General features: G+C 42.0%; 1 protein-coding gene and 1 pseudogene across 1 annotated transcript; one reads left to right on the forward strand and one right to left on the reverse strand.

Annotated features, from left to right (window-relative positions):
• LOC100956151 overlaps positions 1 to 1,522 on the forward strand; it is a 10,988-nt pseudogene extending 9,466 nt beyond the window's left edge.
• A 13,996-nt stretch (positions 1,523 to 15,518) lies between these two features.
• Positions 15,519 to 18,271, reverse strand: LOC100956469 (ATM interactor-like). The gene is given in 7 exon segments (XM_023509139.1): positions 15,519 to 15,674; positions 16,063 to 16,121; positions 16,124 to 16,925; positions 16,928 to 17,196; positions 17,199 to 17,642; positions 17,725 to 17,736; positions 17,815 to 18,271. Coding segments are annotated over 7 exon segments (2,184 nt in total). The 5' UTR covers positions 18,257 to 18,271.
• Between the last annotated feature and the right edge of the window lie 1,743 nt (positions 18,272 to 20,014).

Here is a 20,014-nt window from a genome sequence, read left to right on the forward strand (position 1 = left end):
ACTGCTGGTGGGAATGTAAACTAATACGTTCCTTTTGGAAAGACATCTGGAGAACACTTAGAGAACTAAAAATAGACCTGCCCTTTGACCCTGCAATTCCTTTATTAGGTGTATTCCCAGCAGACCAAAAATCACATTACAACAAAAATATTTGTATCAGAATGTTTTTTGCAGCCAAATTCATAATTGCTAGGTCATGGAAGAAGCCCAAGTGCCCATTTATCCATGAATGGATCAACAAACTGTGGTATATGTACACCATGGAATACTATGCAGCTATAAAGAAAGATGGAGACTTTACGTCCTTCATGTTCACATGGATGGAGCTGGGAAGTGTTCTTCTTAGCAAAGTATCACAAGAATGGAAGAAAAAGTATCCAATGTACACATCTGTATTATGAAATTAATTTATAGCTTTCATATGAAATCTATTACCTAATAACAGCCTAAGAATATGGGGGAGGGAGGAGTGGGGTGGGTGCAGGAGGGAATGGATGGAGGGAGGGTGATTGGAAGGATTACTTCTATGGTTTATCTTACAAGGGTACAAGTGAATCTAAGAGTAGAATATGAACATCTTAACACAATAACTAAGAAAATGCCATGAAGGCTATGTTAACAAGTTTGATTAAAATATTTCAAATTGTATGTGAAAACACCACAGTGTACCCCAGAATTGTATTAATGTACATAGTCATCATTTAATAAAAAAAAAAGAAAGGAGGGAAGAGACTACCACGTCTCTGCACCAGGCCCTGAGAGGCACCCGCTATGGAGGTGATGCCTGCTTGAGCCTCTTACAACCCATCCTTTGAAGACCACCAAGACCTTGTTCTCTGCAGCCCACCAGGTGAAGCTGCAGCGGCAGAAGGAGGTGGACAAACTGGAGCAGCAGCTGGCCCTGGCAGCCCAGGGAGCAGGCTGCCACCCAGGATTCCATGTTCTGGGAGCTATACCAGGAGCTACTGGAGCAGTCTGACTTCGAGGGGAAGCCAGGCCAGAGGAATAAGGGCCCTGAGGCCAGAGAAGCTGAGGCTGTACCCCACCAGCCCACCTAGGCACTGCTGAGAAGAAGACCAAACCACAGAGGCAGCGTGAGAAGGCCACCTGCAGCCTGTGGGCACAGCAGACCACAGCGCAAGCTGCCAGGTTCTGGCACCAGGAGCTCTTCCAGCTACTTGGGATCAAGGCCTCCAGTGGCTGGCGTAGCTGGTGCTGTGGTGCAGGCAGCAGCAAGCACAGCGACTGGCTGAGGCAGACAAGCCCAGCAGGCTGGGGCTGCTCAAGTATCAGGCCCTTGACATCCACGTTGAAGCCTGAGGGCAACATCCTCCAAGACTGGTTCTGGAGCTTCCTGAGGAGGAATATGATCAGACTTCAGGAAAGAGCCAATTTCAAGCTTAAGTACATAGTGAAACCCTTGCAGAAGGTTCCGAGAGATCCATTTATAGCTGTAGGAGCCCCTCCCTTCAATAAAGTACCTTCTGACCACCACCACCAACAACAAAAATTCCAGGACTGAGCATGTTTGCTTATACCTATGATCCTAGCACTTTAAGGGGCTGAGGTCAGAGAATTGCCTGAGCCCGGGAGTTGGAGTACAGCCTGTGTAACATAGTGAGATCCCATCTCTACAATAATTTTTTAAATTAAATCATAGCTGTGTACATTAATGCAATCATGGGGTACAGTGTGGTGTTTTCATATACAATTTGAAATATTTTCATCAAACTGGTTAACATAGTCTTCATGTCATTTTCTTCGTTATTGTTTTAAGACGTTTATATTCTACTTTTAGAAAGAATGATAATTTATTTTTCAAGTGCAGGACTGTGACCCACACAGAAAGCTACAGCATAGGTGGTGTTCTGCCAAACCATAGAGGTGATGCTGTCACCACAGTGGACCTGGAAGTCAGAACACCAAGCTAAAGAGGATTATTCTTATGCAGTAAGATTTCATGGAATTTGCCTTGCTAAGATTTGTACTTCCTAGGGATCCCTCACTCCTTTCTTTTTTCCCATTTCTCCCTTTTGGAAGTGGAATGTCTATCCTATGCCTGTCCCACCATTATATTTTGGAAGCACATAACTCGTCTGGTTTCACAAGTTCACAGCTAGAGAGAAATTTTGCCTCAGTATGAAGTCATACCTCAAGTCTCACCCTTATCTGATTTATATAATTTTTAAATGAGACTTTGGACTTAAGTGTTTTAAGTTGATGCTGGAATGAGTTAAGACTTTTGAGGCTGTTGGGATGAAATAAACGTATGCTGCATATGAGATGAGTGTGGTGAAGGAAGAGGTGAAATGTTATAGACTAAATATTTGTGTGAAGGAGACTGGGAAGATTTGCCCCAAAATATGGCACTGGGGTATGCTGATTATTTTAAATGAATGGCCCTTGAAGACCAGCAGACACTGATGAAACTTTACTTGTATACTCCCTTATCTGCTTGAAGTCTGGGATAGCCAAAGAAGAAAATAGTTACCTCTGGTCCTTTCCCTGAGTTCTCATTAATTTAACTTATACCCTAGAAAGAGAGATTGAAGTCTTTAACACACCTGGGCAGACTTTTGTCATAAATCATTATCTGCTCTGTGGGTCCAGCAGACTTTGTCCCAAGCCAACGTATATTCTCCAAGCCTGTCAAGGTCCCCTAAAAATCACTTACTATCCCCTTGAAAACAAGTAACTTTTCCGCATCTTCCTTTCATTTATAAGAAGGGTATGTAACCACCTGTACCTTTTTGGATTATTGGGCAATCATTCTACTGCAATTTCCTTGTGTTATGCACGTACAAATAAATTTTGCATGTCGTTATCTATTAATTTGCCTTTCTTAAGACTATTTTTCAGTGACCCTTCAAAGAAGGAAGAGGAAATTTTCCCTTTGCCCTACATATGTCACCTCTAAAATGTATATCCTGAAGCTCTAACCCTCAAAGTGATGGTATTAAGAGCTGTGGCCTTTGGAAGGTAATTTGGAGCTCCCATGTTTGGATTAGTGGCTTACAATAAGAGACACAAGATATTGCTCTCATGTGTGCTCACTCTCTCCCCATCATGTGAAGACTGCCATGTGCAAGCCAAAATGAGAGGCTTTACAAGAAACCAAATTAGCTGCTACCTTGATCTTGGACTTTTCCCAGCCTCTAGAACTGTGAGAAGTAGAGGTCTGTTGTTTAAGTCACACAGTCTGTGGTATTTTATTACGACAGCCCGAGTTGACTAAGACAAAGTCTAATGTAGAAAAGCCAAATTCTTTTCTTTGGGTGGATTTGAGGCAGGTGTCTAGGAGGTGCAGAAGAGCAGACCCTAAGGCATGTTTTTGGCTATGCCATAGAGGTGGTTTGAAAACCCTGAACAAACCTCTCTGGCCTCTGACTACCATATTCATGTGGCCACTCTCCAATGACTTTTTGAATGAAGCTTTGCTATTGACAATGCCTAGAACTATACCACCCACTGGCAAGGGATCAAATAGTATCTGGGTATAACTCAGGAGTTTCTCTGGCATTTTGTTTTCTTCAGTTAGCCCATAAAACCTGATCATCTCTAGGATTCTTATATGGAATAAACAGCTTCTGGATAAGAAAAATAAAGGACAAGAGTGTGCAAAAGGTTCATCATTGCATGCTATAATGATTCTATTATTTCAGGATTTAAAATGAAAGAAAATGGGCCGAACACAGTGGCTCATGCCTGTAATCCTAGCACTTTGGCAGGCTGAGGTGGGTGGATTGCCTGAGCTCACAGGATCAACCAGCCTGAGCAACAGCAAGACCTGATCTCTAAACACAGCTGGGCCTTGTGGCAGGCACCTATAGTCTCAGCTACTTGGAAGACTGAGGCAAGAGAATCACTTAACCCAAGAGTTTGAGATTGCTGTGAGCTATGACACCACAGCACACTACTGAGGGTGACAAAGTGAAACTGTCTCAAAAAATAGAATGAAAGAAAATGGCCTCTTACTACTAATTTTCTTCTGTTTTATGTGTAGTGGTAGCCTTGATTTGATTTAGGGCTAGTAACCAGCTGACCAGAATTTCCATTTATCTTTTCTTCCTTGCTTTTTATATTACTGTGCTCCTGAGGTGGATTTGAACTCTACGTTCCTCTTCATCATGGTTTTAGTAGCTAGAATCAGAGAAGAAACCCCTGAGCGAACACTTACGTAGCATTTGCTGTGAATGATGGGAGTTCCACTCAGAATAGAGCAAGTGTCCTTATGGCCCTGGCCAACTAAATGAGAAAAGAGGTTTTGCTTTAAGTGTGTGTATGTCTGTGAGTACATGGATATACTTAGTAAAAACGGTTAGGAAGAAGATAAACCAAAATATCCCTATTGGTTACTTCCAAGTGGTGGAGTGAGAGATCTTTTAAAAAGAAATATATTTTCAAGAGTAAGAAAATATATTCATCCTATCAGCAATAAGACAAAAGTAATCATTGCTTGTGTAATTGGAAATTGGTCCTCTGTCCTTTATATATCTGTCTGTACCTTCCTGGGAAGATGGCATGCAAAGGTACAGAAAATGGGCTTAGGCCAAGTGTTCATGCCTGTAATACCAGCACTTTGGGAGGCTGAAGCAGTTCAAGATCAGCCTGAGAAACATACTGAGAACTTGTCTCTACAAAAAGTTTTAAAAATTAGCCAGGTATGGTGGTGCACATCTGTAGTCCCAGCTACTTGGGAAGCTAAGGTTAGAGGATAACTGGAACCCTGGAGATTGAAGTTGCAGTTTGCTATGATCAGGACACTGCACTCCAGCTGGGGTGACAGAGTGCGTGCAAAACCGTCTCATAAAAAGAGGGGAGGGGAGGCAACAAATTGAGATGATAACCACTTACTGGAAAACAAAGTGTTACTGAAAAATTTTCATATGAATCCATTAAACATCAGGTATAAAAGTTTGCTATGACTCATGAGAAATTTATCAACTTTTGTTCATTTTATAAAATGTTTGTAAGTGAAGAACTCATGACTTCAGTCTTCTTCCTCACTTGCCATTTTTTATTTCATGTGGATGAAGAAGCTTTTTTTTTTTTTTTTGAGACAGAGTCTCACTCTATCACCCTGGGGTACAGTGTTATAGTGTCATAGCTCACAGCAACTTCAAATTCTTGGGCACAAGTGATTCTCTTGGCTCAGCCAGCCTCCTGAGTAGCTGGGATTTCAGGTGTCCACCACAATGTCTGGCTGGATTTTCTATTTTTAGTAGAGACAGGGACTTGCTTCTATTAGGTCGTGTTTTATTAATAATTAATTGATTTTGGCTTGGTGCTTGTAGCTCAGCAGCTAGGGCCCCAGCCACATATACTGGAGTTGGCAGGTTCGAACCTATCCCGTGTCTGCCAAGCAGCAAGGACAATTGCAACAAAAAATTAGCCGGCTGTTGAAGTGGGTGCCTATAGTCCCAGCTAATTGGGAGGCTGAGGCAAGAGAATAACTTACCCAAGAGTTGGAGGTTGTTGTGAACTGTGATGCCATGGCACTCTACCCAGGGTGACAGCTTGAGACGTTGTCTCAAAAAAATAAATGAAATAAAATAATTAATTGATTAATCAATAAATAATACTGAACACCTACTTTGTTCCAGGCTTTTCTCTAGCATTGAATAAGAAGAATGGGGCACATCCTTTTCTAGAGTAATGTATCTGGGACAAAAAGGTCATAAAGTAAAGTGTTACAATGGACAGTTGTATTGGTTAGGGGCAGGAAGTCAGAAAGGGTAGATCTTGACAGTGGTAGACAGAATGTGTGTGGTGTGAAGTGAGGGGTGGTTAGCAAAATTCACAATGTAAGGTTTTGCTTTAGATGGTGATTAATATATCACAAGTTTTATTGGCGCTAATAAGACCCAGAGAGGTTAAAACAAATCCTGCAGCCTTCTTTTCCTTTTCTTTTCAAGACAAGGTCTCACTGTCACCCAGGCTAGAGTATAGTGGCATCATCATAGCTCATGTCAGACTTCAACTCCTAGGCTCAAGTGATCCTCCCACCTCAGCCTCCAAAATAGCTGGGACTACAGGTGCACATCACCACTCCTGGTTAATTGGTTAATTTTTTTCTTTTTCTTTAGACAGACTCTTACTTTGTCACCCTTGGTAGAGTGCCATGACATCATAGATCACAGCAACCACAAACTCCTGGGCTCAAGCGATCCTAATGTCTCAGTCTCCTGAGTAGCTGGGACTACAGGTGCCCACCTCAATACCTGGCTTTTTTTTTTTTTTTTTGCAGTTTTTGGCCGGGGCTGAGTTTGAACCCACCACCTCTGGCATATGGGGCCAGCGCCCTACTCCTTTGAGCCACAGGTGCCCCCCAATGTCTGGCTATTTTTAGAGACAAGGTCTCCCTCTTGCTCAGGCTGGTCTCAAACTCCTGTGCTCAGGCAATTCCCCCGCCTCAGCCTCCCAGATTAAAGGTGTGAGCCACCTCGCCCAGCCTAGTCAATTGTTCTTATTTTTTTGTAGAGATTTGGGTCTTGTTATGTTGCTCAGGCTGGTCTTGGACTCCTGACCTCAAGTGATCCTCCACCTAGGCCTCCCAAAGTGCTGGGATTACAGGTGTGACCCAACATGCTGGGCAGACAGGATTTTTCTTTATGTCCAGATTTTACCCTGGTTTGCCACCTGGTTTCAAAATTCGATTCTAAAACTATGCTATGTTCATTAGTTTCGTGGAAGGGGCTCCTTGTAAGGCCTGACAGATTAGATTGAAACATATATATGACGTTTATTTAAACAGCATCACTATATTCCCCTACTACAGCCCAGTAATAGTGATGAGAAAGAGAAAAACAACCCCAGACATATGAGAGCTGACCTGGCAAGCAATCTCACACAGTGCCAACCTCCGACCAGGTCTCTCAGTGACAGTGAAGAATATGAGAGAAAAAGCAAAACTACTGCTTTACCAGGTCTAAACACAGACAAAACACAAACATTATCCAAGCCACAGAAATGAACAAACATCCCCCTCTCCTGGCTAATATGAGTAATTACTATTCCTTTTTACCTTTCTTTTTAGTGTGTGTGTGAATGATAACGTGTGTGTATTACAGGTTTAGCCTCAGTATTATTTGTTGCGGTTTCACAGTGTTAATTGTAAATATTTCTTATTTTTCTGACTTATACCATGTCTCCTGTGCCAACTATTCTTGATTTTGCCTTTCCCAAATTCAGGATCTAAATTCTGAATTATAAGACTACTAAGATACCTGTTATACCTAAGCTATATTTTTTGGTTGCTTGTTTGTTTGAGGCAGAGTCTCATTCTGGTGCCCTCATAGAGTGCTCTTGCATCATAGCTTACAGCAACCTCAAACTCTTGGGGCGCCAGTGATTCTCTTGTCTCAGTCTCCTGGGTAGGTGGGACTATAGGTGTTCACCTAATTTTTCTATTTTTAGTAGAGATGGGGTATACTTTTTGCTCAGGCTGGTCTTGAACTCCTGAGCTCAAGAGATCCACCTGCCTTGGCCTCCCAGAGTGCTAGGATTATGGGTGTGAGCCTCCTGGCCTGGCCTATACTTAATCTATATTTGGCACTCCCAAAATGGCAATTAGGTAATAGCAGTGGACTGAATGTGTACCCCCCAAATTCATGTTGTAATTAACCTCAATATAATGGTATAAGGAAGTAGGGCCTGTGGTTGAGTCATGAGAGTGGAGCCCTCAGGAATAAGATACTTGCCCTTATAAAGGGGACCCCCCCCCGAGAACTCTATTATCCTCCTTCTGTCATGTGAAGCACCATAAGTCAGCAGAATGTGTGCCAGAATAGTCTTCACCAGAACAAACCATGCCAGCACCTAATCTTGGACTTCAACCTCCAGAACTGTGAGAAATAAATTTCTGCTGTTTATAAACCACCTAGTCCATTGTGCTTTGTTAAAGCAGCCCTCACAAAGACAATAATAAAAAAAATTGATCCTCAATCCTAGAAAAAACAGTAAGTAAATTTCTCCAAGTTTTTTTTTTTATTTTGCCCCTTCCACCTTGTGATTCTCCTAATTGTAAGTCAAAACTGTCATAAGAGCTTTTGTCTGCCAAACTTGGTAATAATGATAATGATGACAATAAAATTCTTGACATAATTTAAAAGTTTAACTTCCTAAATTAGTTATATACAAATGAAATGTGGTAATTAGGTATTTTTCAATGGTTGAATATTTTTCAAGTTACAACAAAAATATTCATATTTAAACACAAAGACTGATGTATTAAACACAATGACTGCCAAAAAGTTTTCCAGGATTTTAGACTCCCAAACCATTTTCCTTTTTGTTCAATATGTTTCTTGAGGTCAGGTGCGGTGGATCATGCCTGTAAGCCCAACTTTCTGGGAGGATGAAGAGGGAAGACCCCTTGATCTCAGAAGCTAGAAACCTGAGCAAGAGCAAGGCCCCATTTCTAGGGTAGCACCTGTAGCTCAAGTGGCTAAGGTGCCAGCCACGTACACCAGAGCTGACTGGTTAGAATCCAGCCCATGCCTGCCAAACAATGACAACTACAACCATAAAAATAGCTGGGTGTTGTGGCGGGTGCCTGTAGTCTCAGCTACTTGGGAGACTGAGGCAAGAGAATCACTTAAACCCAGGAGTTGGAGGTTGCTGTGAGCTGTGATGCCATGGCATTCTACCCAGGGTGATACCTTGAGGCTCAGTCTCAAGAAAAAAAAAAAAAGACCCCATTTCTACCAAAAAGATAGAAAAAGCAACCTAGCAAAGTGGTGCCTGCCTATAGTCCCAGTTATTTGGGAGGCTGAGGCAGGAGGATTGCTTAAGCACAGGTGTTTGAGGTTGTTGTGAGCTAGGCTGAAGCCACATCATTCTAGCCGGGGCAAAGATTGAGATTCTGTCTAAAATAATAATAATAATTGATAGAATATGGCTTATCTTCCATTGACAGTAGGACATGACCAGGAACCACAGCCTTGAGGCCCTTTTTAGACCTCTCCAAATGGGCTAAGAGTGTGTTCTGGTTATCATTGTCTATTTTTAGGGTAAGTAAAGGCCTCTCCTTGCTAGAGAGCTGAAGGTGATTTTTTTAATTGCTTGATTTTATATTTCTGAGGTGGGAAATCCCAAGGTACCTCTCTAATAAAGGAACACACATTTTACTTGTAACATTATTTTTATTTTTTTTTTGAGACAGAGTCTCACTATGTCACCCTCAGTAGAGTGCCATTGTGTCACAGCTCACAGGGACCTCAAACTCTTGGGCTTAAGCGATTCTGTTGCCTTAGCCTCCCAAGTAGCTGAAACTACAGGCCCCCACTACAATGCCCGGCTATTTTTTGTTGCAGTTGTCATTGTTGTTTAGCTGGCCCAGGCTGGGTTTGTACCTGCCACCCTCGGTGTATGTGGCTGGCACTGTAACCACTGTGCAACGGGCACCAAGCCTGTAACATTATTTTTAAATTCTTTAGTATATTACATTTTATTCAGAAATTCCTTGATCCTTACCATTCTCAAATTCATGAAAAATAAAACAATGAATAGAATTCTCAAATCATAATTATCAAAAACTTTCAAAAACCCTTGGACTTCCCAGGCTCTGTTGATCATAAGTTAAAAGCTCTCAAGAATCCACAGGTAATCTCTTTATATTTGATAAATGGCTGCCTTGTGCATTTGGGATTTTTTTCTTTTTTTGTAGATAGAATCTCACTCTTTCCCAGGTAAGAGTGCCATGGTGTCATTATAGCTCAGAGCAACCTCAAATTCTTGTGGTCTGGAGATCCTCTTGCCTCAGCCTCCCCAGTGGCTGGGACTACAGGCTCCTGACACCACAACCAACTAGTTTTTCTATTTTTAGGAGAGACTGGATCTCACTCTTGCTCAGGCTGGTCTCAAACTCCTGAGCTCAAACAATCCTCTGTTGGCTCCCGAGAGTGTTGGGATTACAAGCATGAGCCACTGTGCCTGGCCTACATTTGGGAATTTCACTTCCAACCCCAGATTCTACTCTAGTACATTCTGATGTGACTGAATATTCCAAGAGACTCATACAATGCCTCCAGCCTTATGACCAAAAGATAAAATGTGCATTTTTAAAGCACATACCTAAACATTCTCTGCATGATCTGTAATCTGGAGATCCATCTTCTGGAATATGCAACAGAAATAAAGCTTCCCTGAGCCTTGTTAAAAATATCTTGTCAGTAATGTTTACAAGTTCACATATCAATAAAACTCCAACGAGTTGATACTTAAGATTGTCCATCAAAAGGTGAAATAATAGTTCTCTAGAACTTAGAGAAATCACTGGTAAACTTATTCTGAGCCAAGTTTGAGAACATAAGCCTGGGAACACAGATTGACTCAGTGCAGACAGAGGTTGTATCTGGATGTAGGTTACATGAGGTACAACATATATGCACTTTATAACAGGGAGTGGGAGAGAGTCGAGGTGGGATATGCGTGGTCCAGAAGGTGGGAGAAGTAGGTAGCACGTAAAGGAAAAGGGAAACTTGCCCTTTTTAGCCCAGAAGTTCACTGAAATATCAACTCACAATTAAGGCAGATTAATAAAAGAAGTGTTTATTTCCAAATACCATGTTCATGAGGAGAACCATAAGAGCGGTTAAACAATGTCTCAGTGATGGTCAGTTACCTTTATAGATGTCTTTTAGAAGGGACGGGTGTGGGGAGAGAATTTGAAGTGCAGGTAGAGTAAGTAGTTGCTAGGGAGCATGAATAGATGGGGGGGAGGGAACAGGTTGACTTGTAAATTAAGCTGAAAGACAAGTATTGTGTTTTAAATGAATTGGGCCAGCAACAAACCCATGAAAAAAATGCTCATCATCTTTAATCATCAGAGAAATGCAAATCAAAACCACTCTAAGATATCACCTAATCCCAGCAAGATTAGCCCACATCACAAAGTCCCAAAACACCAGAGGCTGGTGAGGATGTGGAGAGAAGAGAACACTTTCTACACTGCTGGTGGGATTGAAAACTAATACAGCCTCTTTGGAGAGAAGTATGGAGAATCCTCATAGATCTAAAAGTAGAGCTTCCATTTGACCCTGCAATCCCATTACTAGGTATCCATGCAGAAGAACAAAATCATTTTACCTCAAACACATTTGCACTCGAATGTTTGTTGGGGCTCAGTTCATAATTGCCAAGTTGTGGAAGCAACCTAAGTGCCCACCAACTGTAGAATATTTATACCATGGAATATTATTCAGCCTTTAAAAAAGATGGAGATTTTACATCTTTTACATTTACCTGGATGGAGGTGAAATACATTCTTCTTAGTAAAGTATCACAAGAATGGAAATATAAATAGCCAGTGTACTCCATACTAATATGAAATCAATATATAAACAATTACATGTTTATAGGAACAATGAAACACTAATATTGTCCAGGTCAGGGGTAGAGAGGGATGTGGGAGGAGGAGGGGGGAGGAAGTAGGGCCAAAGAAGAGAAAGCAGAAAAAGGGAGGGCATGATGTGGGATCTCACCTAATGTGCACATTGTGAGGGTTTATAACATGCCGCCGGGGTGAGGGGCTCTTCTACAAATGGAAGGGAGAACAATGTAACCTAAAGATTATACCCTGATATTAATTTGAATAAAAAAAGAAAAATAAATAAATAAATGATTTGGGCTAGGTCTACTAGCATTCAGGGGGAGGAAAGGAATTCCTTCTGTTTCCCACCACAGGTACTTTGATCCAGTCAGGTAGGTTTTAACTAGATAGAGGGAAACTCCCTTCCAGTGCTTTCTCATCTCCAATGATCTTTCTTTTTTTTTAGACAGAATCACACTATGTCACCCTCAGAAGACTGCTGTGGTGTCACAGCTCACAGCAACCTCAAACTCTTGGGCTTAAGTGATTCTCATGCCTCAGCCTCCCAGTAGCTGGGACTGTAGGTGCTTACCACAACACACAACTATTGTTGTTGTTGTTGTCATTGCTGTTTAACAGGCCGTGGCTAGGTTCAGACCTGCCAGCCCTGGTATATGTGGCTGGTGCCCTAACCACTGAGCAACAGGCACCAAGCCCTCAATGATCTTTAATTCAAAGTATTCATAAGATAACGTAAATGTGCAGTTGAGCAGGAAGAGAAGCTAGGTGTCTTAATATCTGGTAGAGGATGATTGATTTCATCCTGTCCTTGTTCTTGTAAAGATGGCTGGTCTTTATAGCGAAATAATAGGAAAATTATAGCCAGGGGTTGTGGTGGGCACCTATAGTCCCAGCTACTCAGGAGGCTGAGGCAAGAGAATCACTTGAGACCAAGAGTGTGAGGTTGCTGTGAACTATATGCCAGGGTGCTTTACTGGGGACAACAAAGTGAGACTGTCTCAAAAAAAATTTATTACTCCGGGTTCAATGGCTCATGCCTATAATCAAAACTGTGGGAGACCAAGGCAGGTGGAACACTTGAGATCAGGAGTTCGAGACTAGTCTGAGCAAGAGCAAGACCCCATCTCTACTAAAAATAGAAAAACTAAGCAAGTGTTGTGGTGGGGGCCTGTAGTCCCAGCTACTTGGGAAGCAAGAAGATTGCTTAAGCCCAAGAGTTTGAGGTTGCTGTGGTCTGTGATGCCATGGCACTCTACTTAGGACCACAGAGTTTGACACTGTTTCAAAAAAAAAAAAAAGAAAGAAAGAAAGAAAGAAAAATTATTAGCTCATAGTTTTTCTTCAGTCTTTTTTCTTTTCTTTTCTTTTCTTTTCTTTTTTTTTTTTGACATAGAGTCTCACTGTATTGCCCAGGTTAGAGTAAGGTGGCTTTGGCCTAGCTCACAGCAACCTCAAACTTCAGGGCTCAAGCAATTCTCTTGCCTCAAGCTCTCAAGTAGCTGGGAATACAGACACCTGCAACAGTGCCCAGCTAATTTTTCTATTTTTAGTAGAGACAACAGCACCCAGCTAATTTTTCTATTTTTAGTAGAGACAAGGTCTCACTCTAGCTCAGGCTGGTCTGGAACTCCTGAGCTCAAGTGATCCTGTTGGGTCTAGGCTAAAGTAGAAAAATACCAGTTAACTCCTGACAAATTCCTGGGCTGCAAGCCCTCAACAAAATGGAGTAAGTCTGGTTCACTCCCAAGATAGATGGGAAAGTACTCACTAACTTCTTGCTTGACTAACTCCTGGGCCTGGGAAATGAATGGACTATCCCCAGACTGACCTTTAAACAATACCAGATGGAGAGAATACTAAGACAAAGATGTATGGAGGAAAAGTATTGAAACTAAAATATATGGGAAAATACTAAAACAAAGATGTATGACATATAGCTAATTAACCACAAATTCTGCTTCTGTACAATACTTGCTTACTATTCCACCCAAATGCACCTGGACAGCCTGCGTGCAGACCAGGCAAACCAGGCAGACCAAACCTTAAAAATCTGACTCCTTAAGCACTCAGGGCTGCTCTCAGAAACCCCATGTTGGGACACTCAGGCAGTTGCCCCTGGCTCTTCAATAAACGCACTCTTCTGTAAATTTGACTTATTTGGTAGTGTGGTCTTTGTGGAACTCCTTGGTACAACAGTGCAACCCCCTCCGTCTCCCAGAGTGCTAGGATTACAGGCCTGAGCAAATGTGCCCAGATTAACTCATTTTTCAATAGGCATTAAGATCTCTTCTTGTCTTCTCTCTCTTGATAGCAGCATCCCTCAAAATGGATTTCTGTTTTCACAGAACATTGAGGAGACCAGCAGATCCAAAAGACATGTAAATTATTTCTCTTTACATTTCACCAACTCCTTGGCCTTTTAGAATTTGTGCCCATAGCCTCAAGTGATTCCTTAGTGACTCCTCAGAACAATGGAAAATGAACTATCAGACCTTGGGATTGAAAAGATCTGGAAAAATATCTGTCTTCAATCTTGTTAGAGGAAAAATGGTCACAGTGTTCACATTCACAGTACTCTGTCAATTTGGCTACAGTTACTTTTCTTGTTCCTCTTAAATTCAGGTACTCTTTGGACCTCAGAGCAAACATTTTTCCTTTTTTTTCCCTTTGGGATACCATCTCATCTCCCTACTGTCTGCTCTCTTCTCTCTCCCTTCTTGTCCCCCCTTCTAAACTATAAAATATACTTTTATATCCTAATCTTGGTCTAGAGAAATTCTTTTGTAGTCTGGTGTACAGCACCTACTGAGCTTTTCCACCCTAACAGTTCTACATCTGATAAATAGGTTTATAACCAGTATCTCTCAGTGAGATACTTAACAAAGTCCAGTTACACAGAGAAGAGGTCATCTTTAGTTTATAGGCCTAAGTTTTATCACTCAGGTGTCCAATACAGTCATCTTGAGCCATTATTAATTTTTTTTTCCATTTTTCTTTTTGCCTTTTGCCCATCGCCACACCAGGGAAAAATAAAAAAATAGAAAACTTAAAAAGTATACTTTGAGGTTGAGGCAAGAGGATAGCTGGCTCCCAGGAGTTTGAGGTGGCAGTGAGCTTTGATGACACCATAGCACTCTAGCCAAAGAAATAGAGAGAAACCCTGCCTCAAAAAAAAAAAAAAGTGTGTATTTTAAAACAGTTAAACACAGTTTTTAAGTTTCTTTTAAAAAAAGTATATATGACTTCCTTCTTGAGAAGGGACACTAAGAAAGGGGCTTTAAGCAGGGTGAAAAAGAACCCCAGTGTGATGAACTAGGAATTCTGGAGGGCCCATAAGAATGTGAGTATAAGCTGGGCACTGATAGCACAGTGGTTACAGTGCCGGCCACATGCACCGAGGATGGTGGGTTCAAACCTAGCCAAAGCCTGCTAAACAACAATGACAACTGCAACAAAATAATAGTTGGGGTGTTATGGTGGGTGCCTGTAGTCCCAGCTACTTGGGAGGCTGAGGCAAGAGAATCTCTTAAGCCCAAGAGTTTGGGGTTGCTGTGAGCTATGACACCAAATCACTCTACAGAGGGCAACATAGTAACACTCTGTCTCAAAAAAAAAGAAAGAAAAAGAAAGAAAAGAAAAGAAAGAAAAAAGGATGGTGGGTACAAAATCACCTAGGTAACCAATGACCAATAGAAAAAGACCATCAATGACCAATAGGAAAGGGCAATACTGCCTGGAGACCCAGAGAGGTCAATGAAAATCTTGTAGCCAATTTCACTGTCAAAAATATTTTATGTGCAATTTAAGTACATTATACTCAACTAAAATGTTTTGAAAATTTGAGAAGCTTGTACCCTAGTATCTGGTAATCTTGGTTTCAGCTAAATGGCTATATAGGTTTTATGGGTATGAAATACAATTTTTTAAAGATGGAAAGACTAGCTGTAAAAAGGCAAATGTAGACAACACAAAAAACAATTATTTGAGATCAACATCTTACACTTTATAATACATTCACATTTATACACCAATTTCATGTTTACAAGTACAAAAGGCAAAGAACTGCAAAGAAGCTAAGCAACGGCATCTTCGACTACATCCAACAATATTAATACTGTTGTCCCCATTCCCCGTTTTCCAAATCCAGAGGAAATGGTAAATGCCACCCCATACACGGACTCCACCTTTAGAAGTTGGAGACTCTGTGTGGTTCAGCACAGGTCTGGGTTTCTGCAGAGCTGAACTGAGATTCCATCATGTTCCAGGCCAAATCAGCCAGAAGAAAGTCATCCATTGCTATTTGAGTTTCATTGCTGGTGAAGAACAAGCTCCCCAGTGTTTCTTTTTTTTCTTTGTAACCAGTATATTAAGGAGACATTCACACATTTCAAGAACTGCTTAAAATCTGATACCCAGATTTAAGCATGTGAATACATGTAGACTTTTAAACATACAATTAAAGCTATTCATCATTTGTTATACTATCAACATTAAATTACAGTTACTTTGGAGCATAAGTCAAATAATTTAAAGAAAGCCTGTGCCATACCTAAGGAAGACCTTCCTAAATTATGCATGCAAATTACTTCTCCACATAAAGGTCTCTTTACTTTAATTTCTAAATTACCCACTTCTGGAAGTCACTACTCAGGGGTTTATCATGGTCCAAAGAGAAGAGGGAGGGAAAAAATAAACAAGTCTGGCCAAGATACATATCTCCCCAGTGTTTCAAAACCAGAACTCATGGTCTGTGTCTCTGTGCTGTTTAACTGAACCTTACTTTCTATAGTATGTTTTTAGCAGTGCAGATTCCTTCAGTTTGGGTCTCAGCATCAGATGAGTCAGTACTCATCGAAAAGCTGGAGTGTTTCAGAATATTTCTCAGAGGCATATGAGGACTACTGTCTAAAAATAAGTTTAAGTCTGTCTGTGTCTGTGTGTCAAACATCTCAAGGTCTAAAAAGTTGGAATTTCCCCTATATCCATAGGACGGAGCAGAGGTGTCTGCAAGTAAGAAGTCAGTTTGGGTCTCTAAGTCCAGAGATCCCAAGACTGGTTCAGTGTTTATGGTGTTAAGTTCACTCTCTTCAGTTTGAGTCTGGATATTTGAGGCTAAAAAGAACTCTTGGATGTCAAAATCTATTCTGGAATTCTGAACTGGGCCAGATGGGAGCTGGATGTCAGATCCAGGTTTCGTGTCAGACAAAAGGCTATGATTATCCAATGTCTGACCAGGCAGATTACTTGACAAGATGTTTTCTAAATCGTTTAATAGATCCATGGTTTGGGTCTGATTATCTGTCATATTCTGTGAAGGAAGCATACTATTCTGTGCACTGAAGTTTATAATTGGTGCTGATTTCTCAACATCTTGATTTAAAGTCCTGGGGTCATTCTGAGGCAACAAACCATGGGTTACTGTCTCTGCTAACGTGCTACTTATGATATTGTCTAAAGCAACACTGTATGATGAATGAACATTCTCAAAAATGTCTGCACACATTCCAGCTTGGTCCATCTGTATGTGGTTATCTGTCGGACTCTGTATTCCACTGGTTTGAGTTTCTCTGGAGACTCCACCTGACTAGAAACAAAAGTGTCTATAAATGCATCAGTCTGAGCAACAATGGATGAAGTTACCTTAGACCTGGGCAAAAATGTCTGAGTGTGAACACTAATGGGAAGAGACATTTGAGAATCAAAAGACAAGTCAGCCTGGGAACAAGATGACACAGAGGAATCAGCGCTAGCCCACTGCATAGAAGGCATAAAGTTTTGTGAGGCATAAGACAGATCTGTCTGTACATTGATCGAAGAAATGCTGTTCTTTTGACACGTGTTCCCTAATTCTTGTAAAGAATTGATGGACTTTTACCCAAGTTCACTTGAACACCTGTACTAAGTGGCTCAATTTTGGAAAGAGGTAGGCTCTCCTTAAGAGAGTAAGCCTCTGAATCTAGGCCGAGGATCAGGGTCCCTACTGACAAGGGCACTAAGTGCACAGCCCCTGTCGCAGAGCCCTGATTGACACCTAATACCACAGGCTGGGCAGAGGAGTCCGCTGTAGGCACAAAGACAGGCACAGGAGGAAACTGCATCACAGGTAGTTTAAACAAAGCCACTCTGGGCTTTGGTAAAAGCAACTTTTGAGGATATCTTGGAGGTGCTGTAAGCGTCTGCTTCCTCGCATTCAAGCCGCAAGAATCTTCAAAATGAGCTACTAGCTTTATTTCTAAAGCTTCTAGTTCTTGACTGTCTGGTTTAGGGATTGGTTGGTAGCTCAGTGATTCAGTGGTCTTATTCAGGCGTCCTCAAACTGCAGCCTGCCTAGGACATTTATCCCGGCCGCCAAGTGTTTTTGTCCCTGCTGCCTGTCCTGCTTAGCAGCCAACTCGTCTGGGGGCCTGCAGTCCGGCCCTCCAATGGTCTGAGGGACAGTGAACTGACCCCCTGTTTAAAAAGTGTGAGGACTTCTATTGGACAACTTCTTATTTTCCATTTTCTTTTCTTACTGGGTGGGTCCCTGTGTTCTGCTGGGATCTCATGGCCAGTTGGGTAGACGTGGGACTGCAGTGCAGTCCTGCTAGCATAGGGACAGCCACGCGTGCACTGGAAGGTCTTGCTGCAGTCTTCTGTGTGCCTCTTCAAGTCCCACTCGGTGCCGTACGAGTTGCTGCACTTAGTACATTTATGCTGCTTCTCTGCATGCATTTCCATAAAGTGCTGTTTTACGAGAGAAAATTGAGAAAATGGTCTGTCAGGGCCTCTGGGGCATCCTTCAATTGGGAAACAGTAGAATTTCAGCACAGTTTTCAAATCTTTTCTTACTTTTGTATTTACTATGCCGTCCTGCAGGCGGTGGCTCTTGACCAGGTGCATGTTGAGCCCTGGGCTGTTGGGCAGGATCTTGCGGCAGCCATGCATTGTGCACAGGATGTTGGTCTGCACCGCCCGGGACAGCTCGCTCACCTACGGTTGGATCAGCTCCCAGGCTGGCCACACCTGAGCTGCAGGTCGCTGCATCGTCACTGCGGGCCACGGCCGGCTGCCCATCAGCTGGGGTCCTGGGGGCCCCCACAGGCCCGAGGCGGTGGGGGCTCCCCTTGCGGCTGCCATAACGGCCAGGGCACCCGCTGCCAGAGCTGATGGCCCCACCGCCACCTCCGAGGCCTCCAGTCCCGCACCTTGCAGCCAATTTCAAATGGAGAGATTATTTATACCCCTGCCTGCCTTTGCCACTCTGTCTCTCTCACATTTTCTCCTCCATGAGAGGGACTTGCTTCCAACTCTCTTTGGAAGTGCTCTAAACTTTTTGTTTGTTCTTCTTAAATAAAATCTCTCTTTGTTATCCTGAAACTTGTTTGGGTTACCTTTAGTACACTGCCTGAGCTGCTCCAGATTTATTCTGTTTCCACTCACTTTTGCTCTTAGTTACTGCTGTGCCTCGATTGAACTTTACTAGAGCTCAGCCCAGTAATTGAACCAAGGCAACTGGGTTCAGGGAACCAGGGCCCCTGACCCCCAACATTCCTAATCTAATGGATATCCATTTCATCAGAAGCACTTAACCTTGAGGATTCCTAGGAATCTTCTACAAACCACTGAAAGCCACTGTTTGTATAAGTGGACAGTTTCTGCATAAGACAAAACAAGCTACTGACTTTAGAACTTCTACCAAAGGCAACAGAACAAGATTACACCCAGCTAATTTTTTCTATTTTAAGTAGAGCCAGGGCCTCCACTCTTGCCCAGGCTGGGTCAAAATCCTCAGCTCAAGGCATTCACAGCCCTCAGCAACCCAAAGTGCTAGGATTACAGGTGTGAGCCACCACACCCAGCCTCATGTCAGTAACATTTCAGGGAAACTTTAGGGGATGGGACCAAGAATCTCGGTCACTAACCTTTCTACTCACATTACCTATTATTACACTACGACATGCTCTCGAACACTAATATTGAAACAGAGTATCCACTCCCTCTCTCCCATAGATATGAAAATGTAAAATTGACAGTGGAGAATATGTAACAGAGGAAATTCTCTGAAAAAAATAGTGAAAATGTTTTCTGTGTCTTTAACTCTTTTGAAACTAAGATATGCATCCCTGCCTTTAGCAGTAGTCCAGATGGGCAGGGAAATGTCTTTTCTTATTTTGCACTAGGAAGGAAGAATGGAGAGTCCTCAAAGAACTCAAATTAAACCTTCCATTTGATCCTGCAATCACACTATTAGGAATCTACTCAGAAGAAAAAAAATCATTTTATCATAAAGACATTTTTACTAGACCGTTTATCACAGCTCAATTTACCATTGCCAAGATATGGAAACAACCTAAATTCCCACCAACCCTGGAATAGATTAAGAAACTGTAGTATATGTATACCATGGAATTTTATGCTGCCATTAAAAAAGATGGACACTTTATATCATTTACATTTACCTGGATGGAGTTGAAATACATTCTTCTTAGTAAAGTATCACATGAATGGAAAGGTGACTATCCAATGTACTCTATACTAATATGAAATCAATATATAAACAATTACATGTTCCCAAGAACAATAAAACACTAATATCATCCAGTTTGGGGGTACAGAGAAGTGGGATGGGGAGCGGGTAGGATGTATGGCAGAGGAGGGCATGAGGTGGGATCTCACCTAATGTGCACATTGTGAGGGTGTATA

This window comes from Otolemur garnettii, unplaced genomic scaffold, assembly GCF_000181295.1.
Source record: "Otolemur garnettii isolate 467f Iridium unplaced genomic scaffold, OtoGar3 scaffold00407, whole genome shotgun sequence".
Taxonomy (NCBI): Eukaryota; Metazoa; Chordata; class Mammalia; order Primates; family Galagidae; genus Otolemur; species Otolemur garnettii.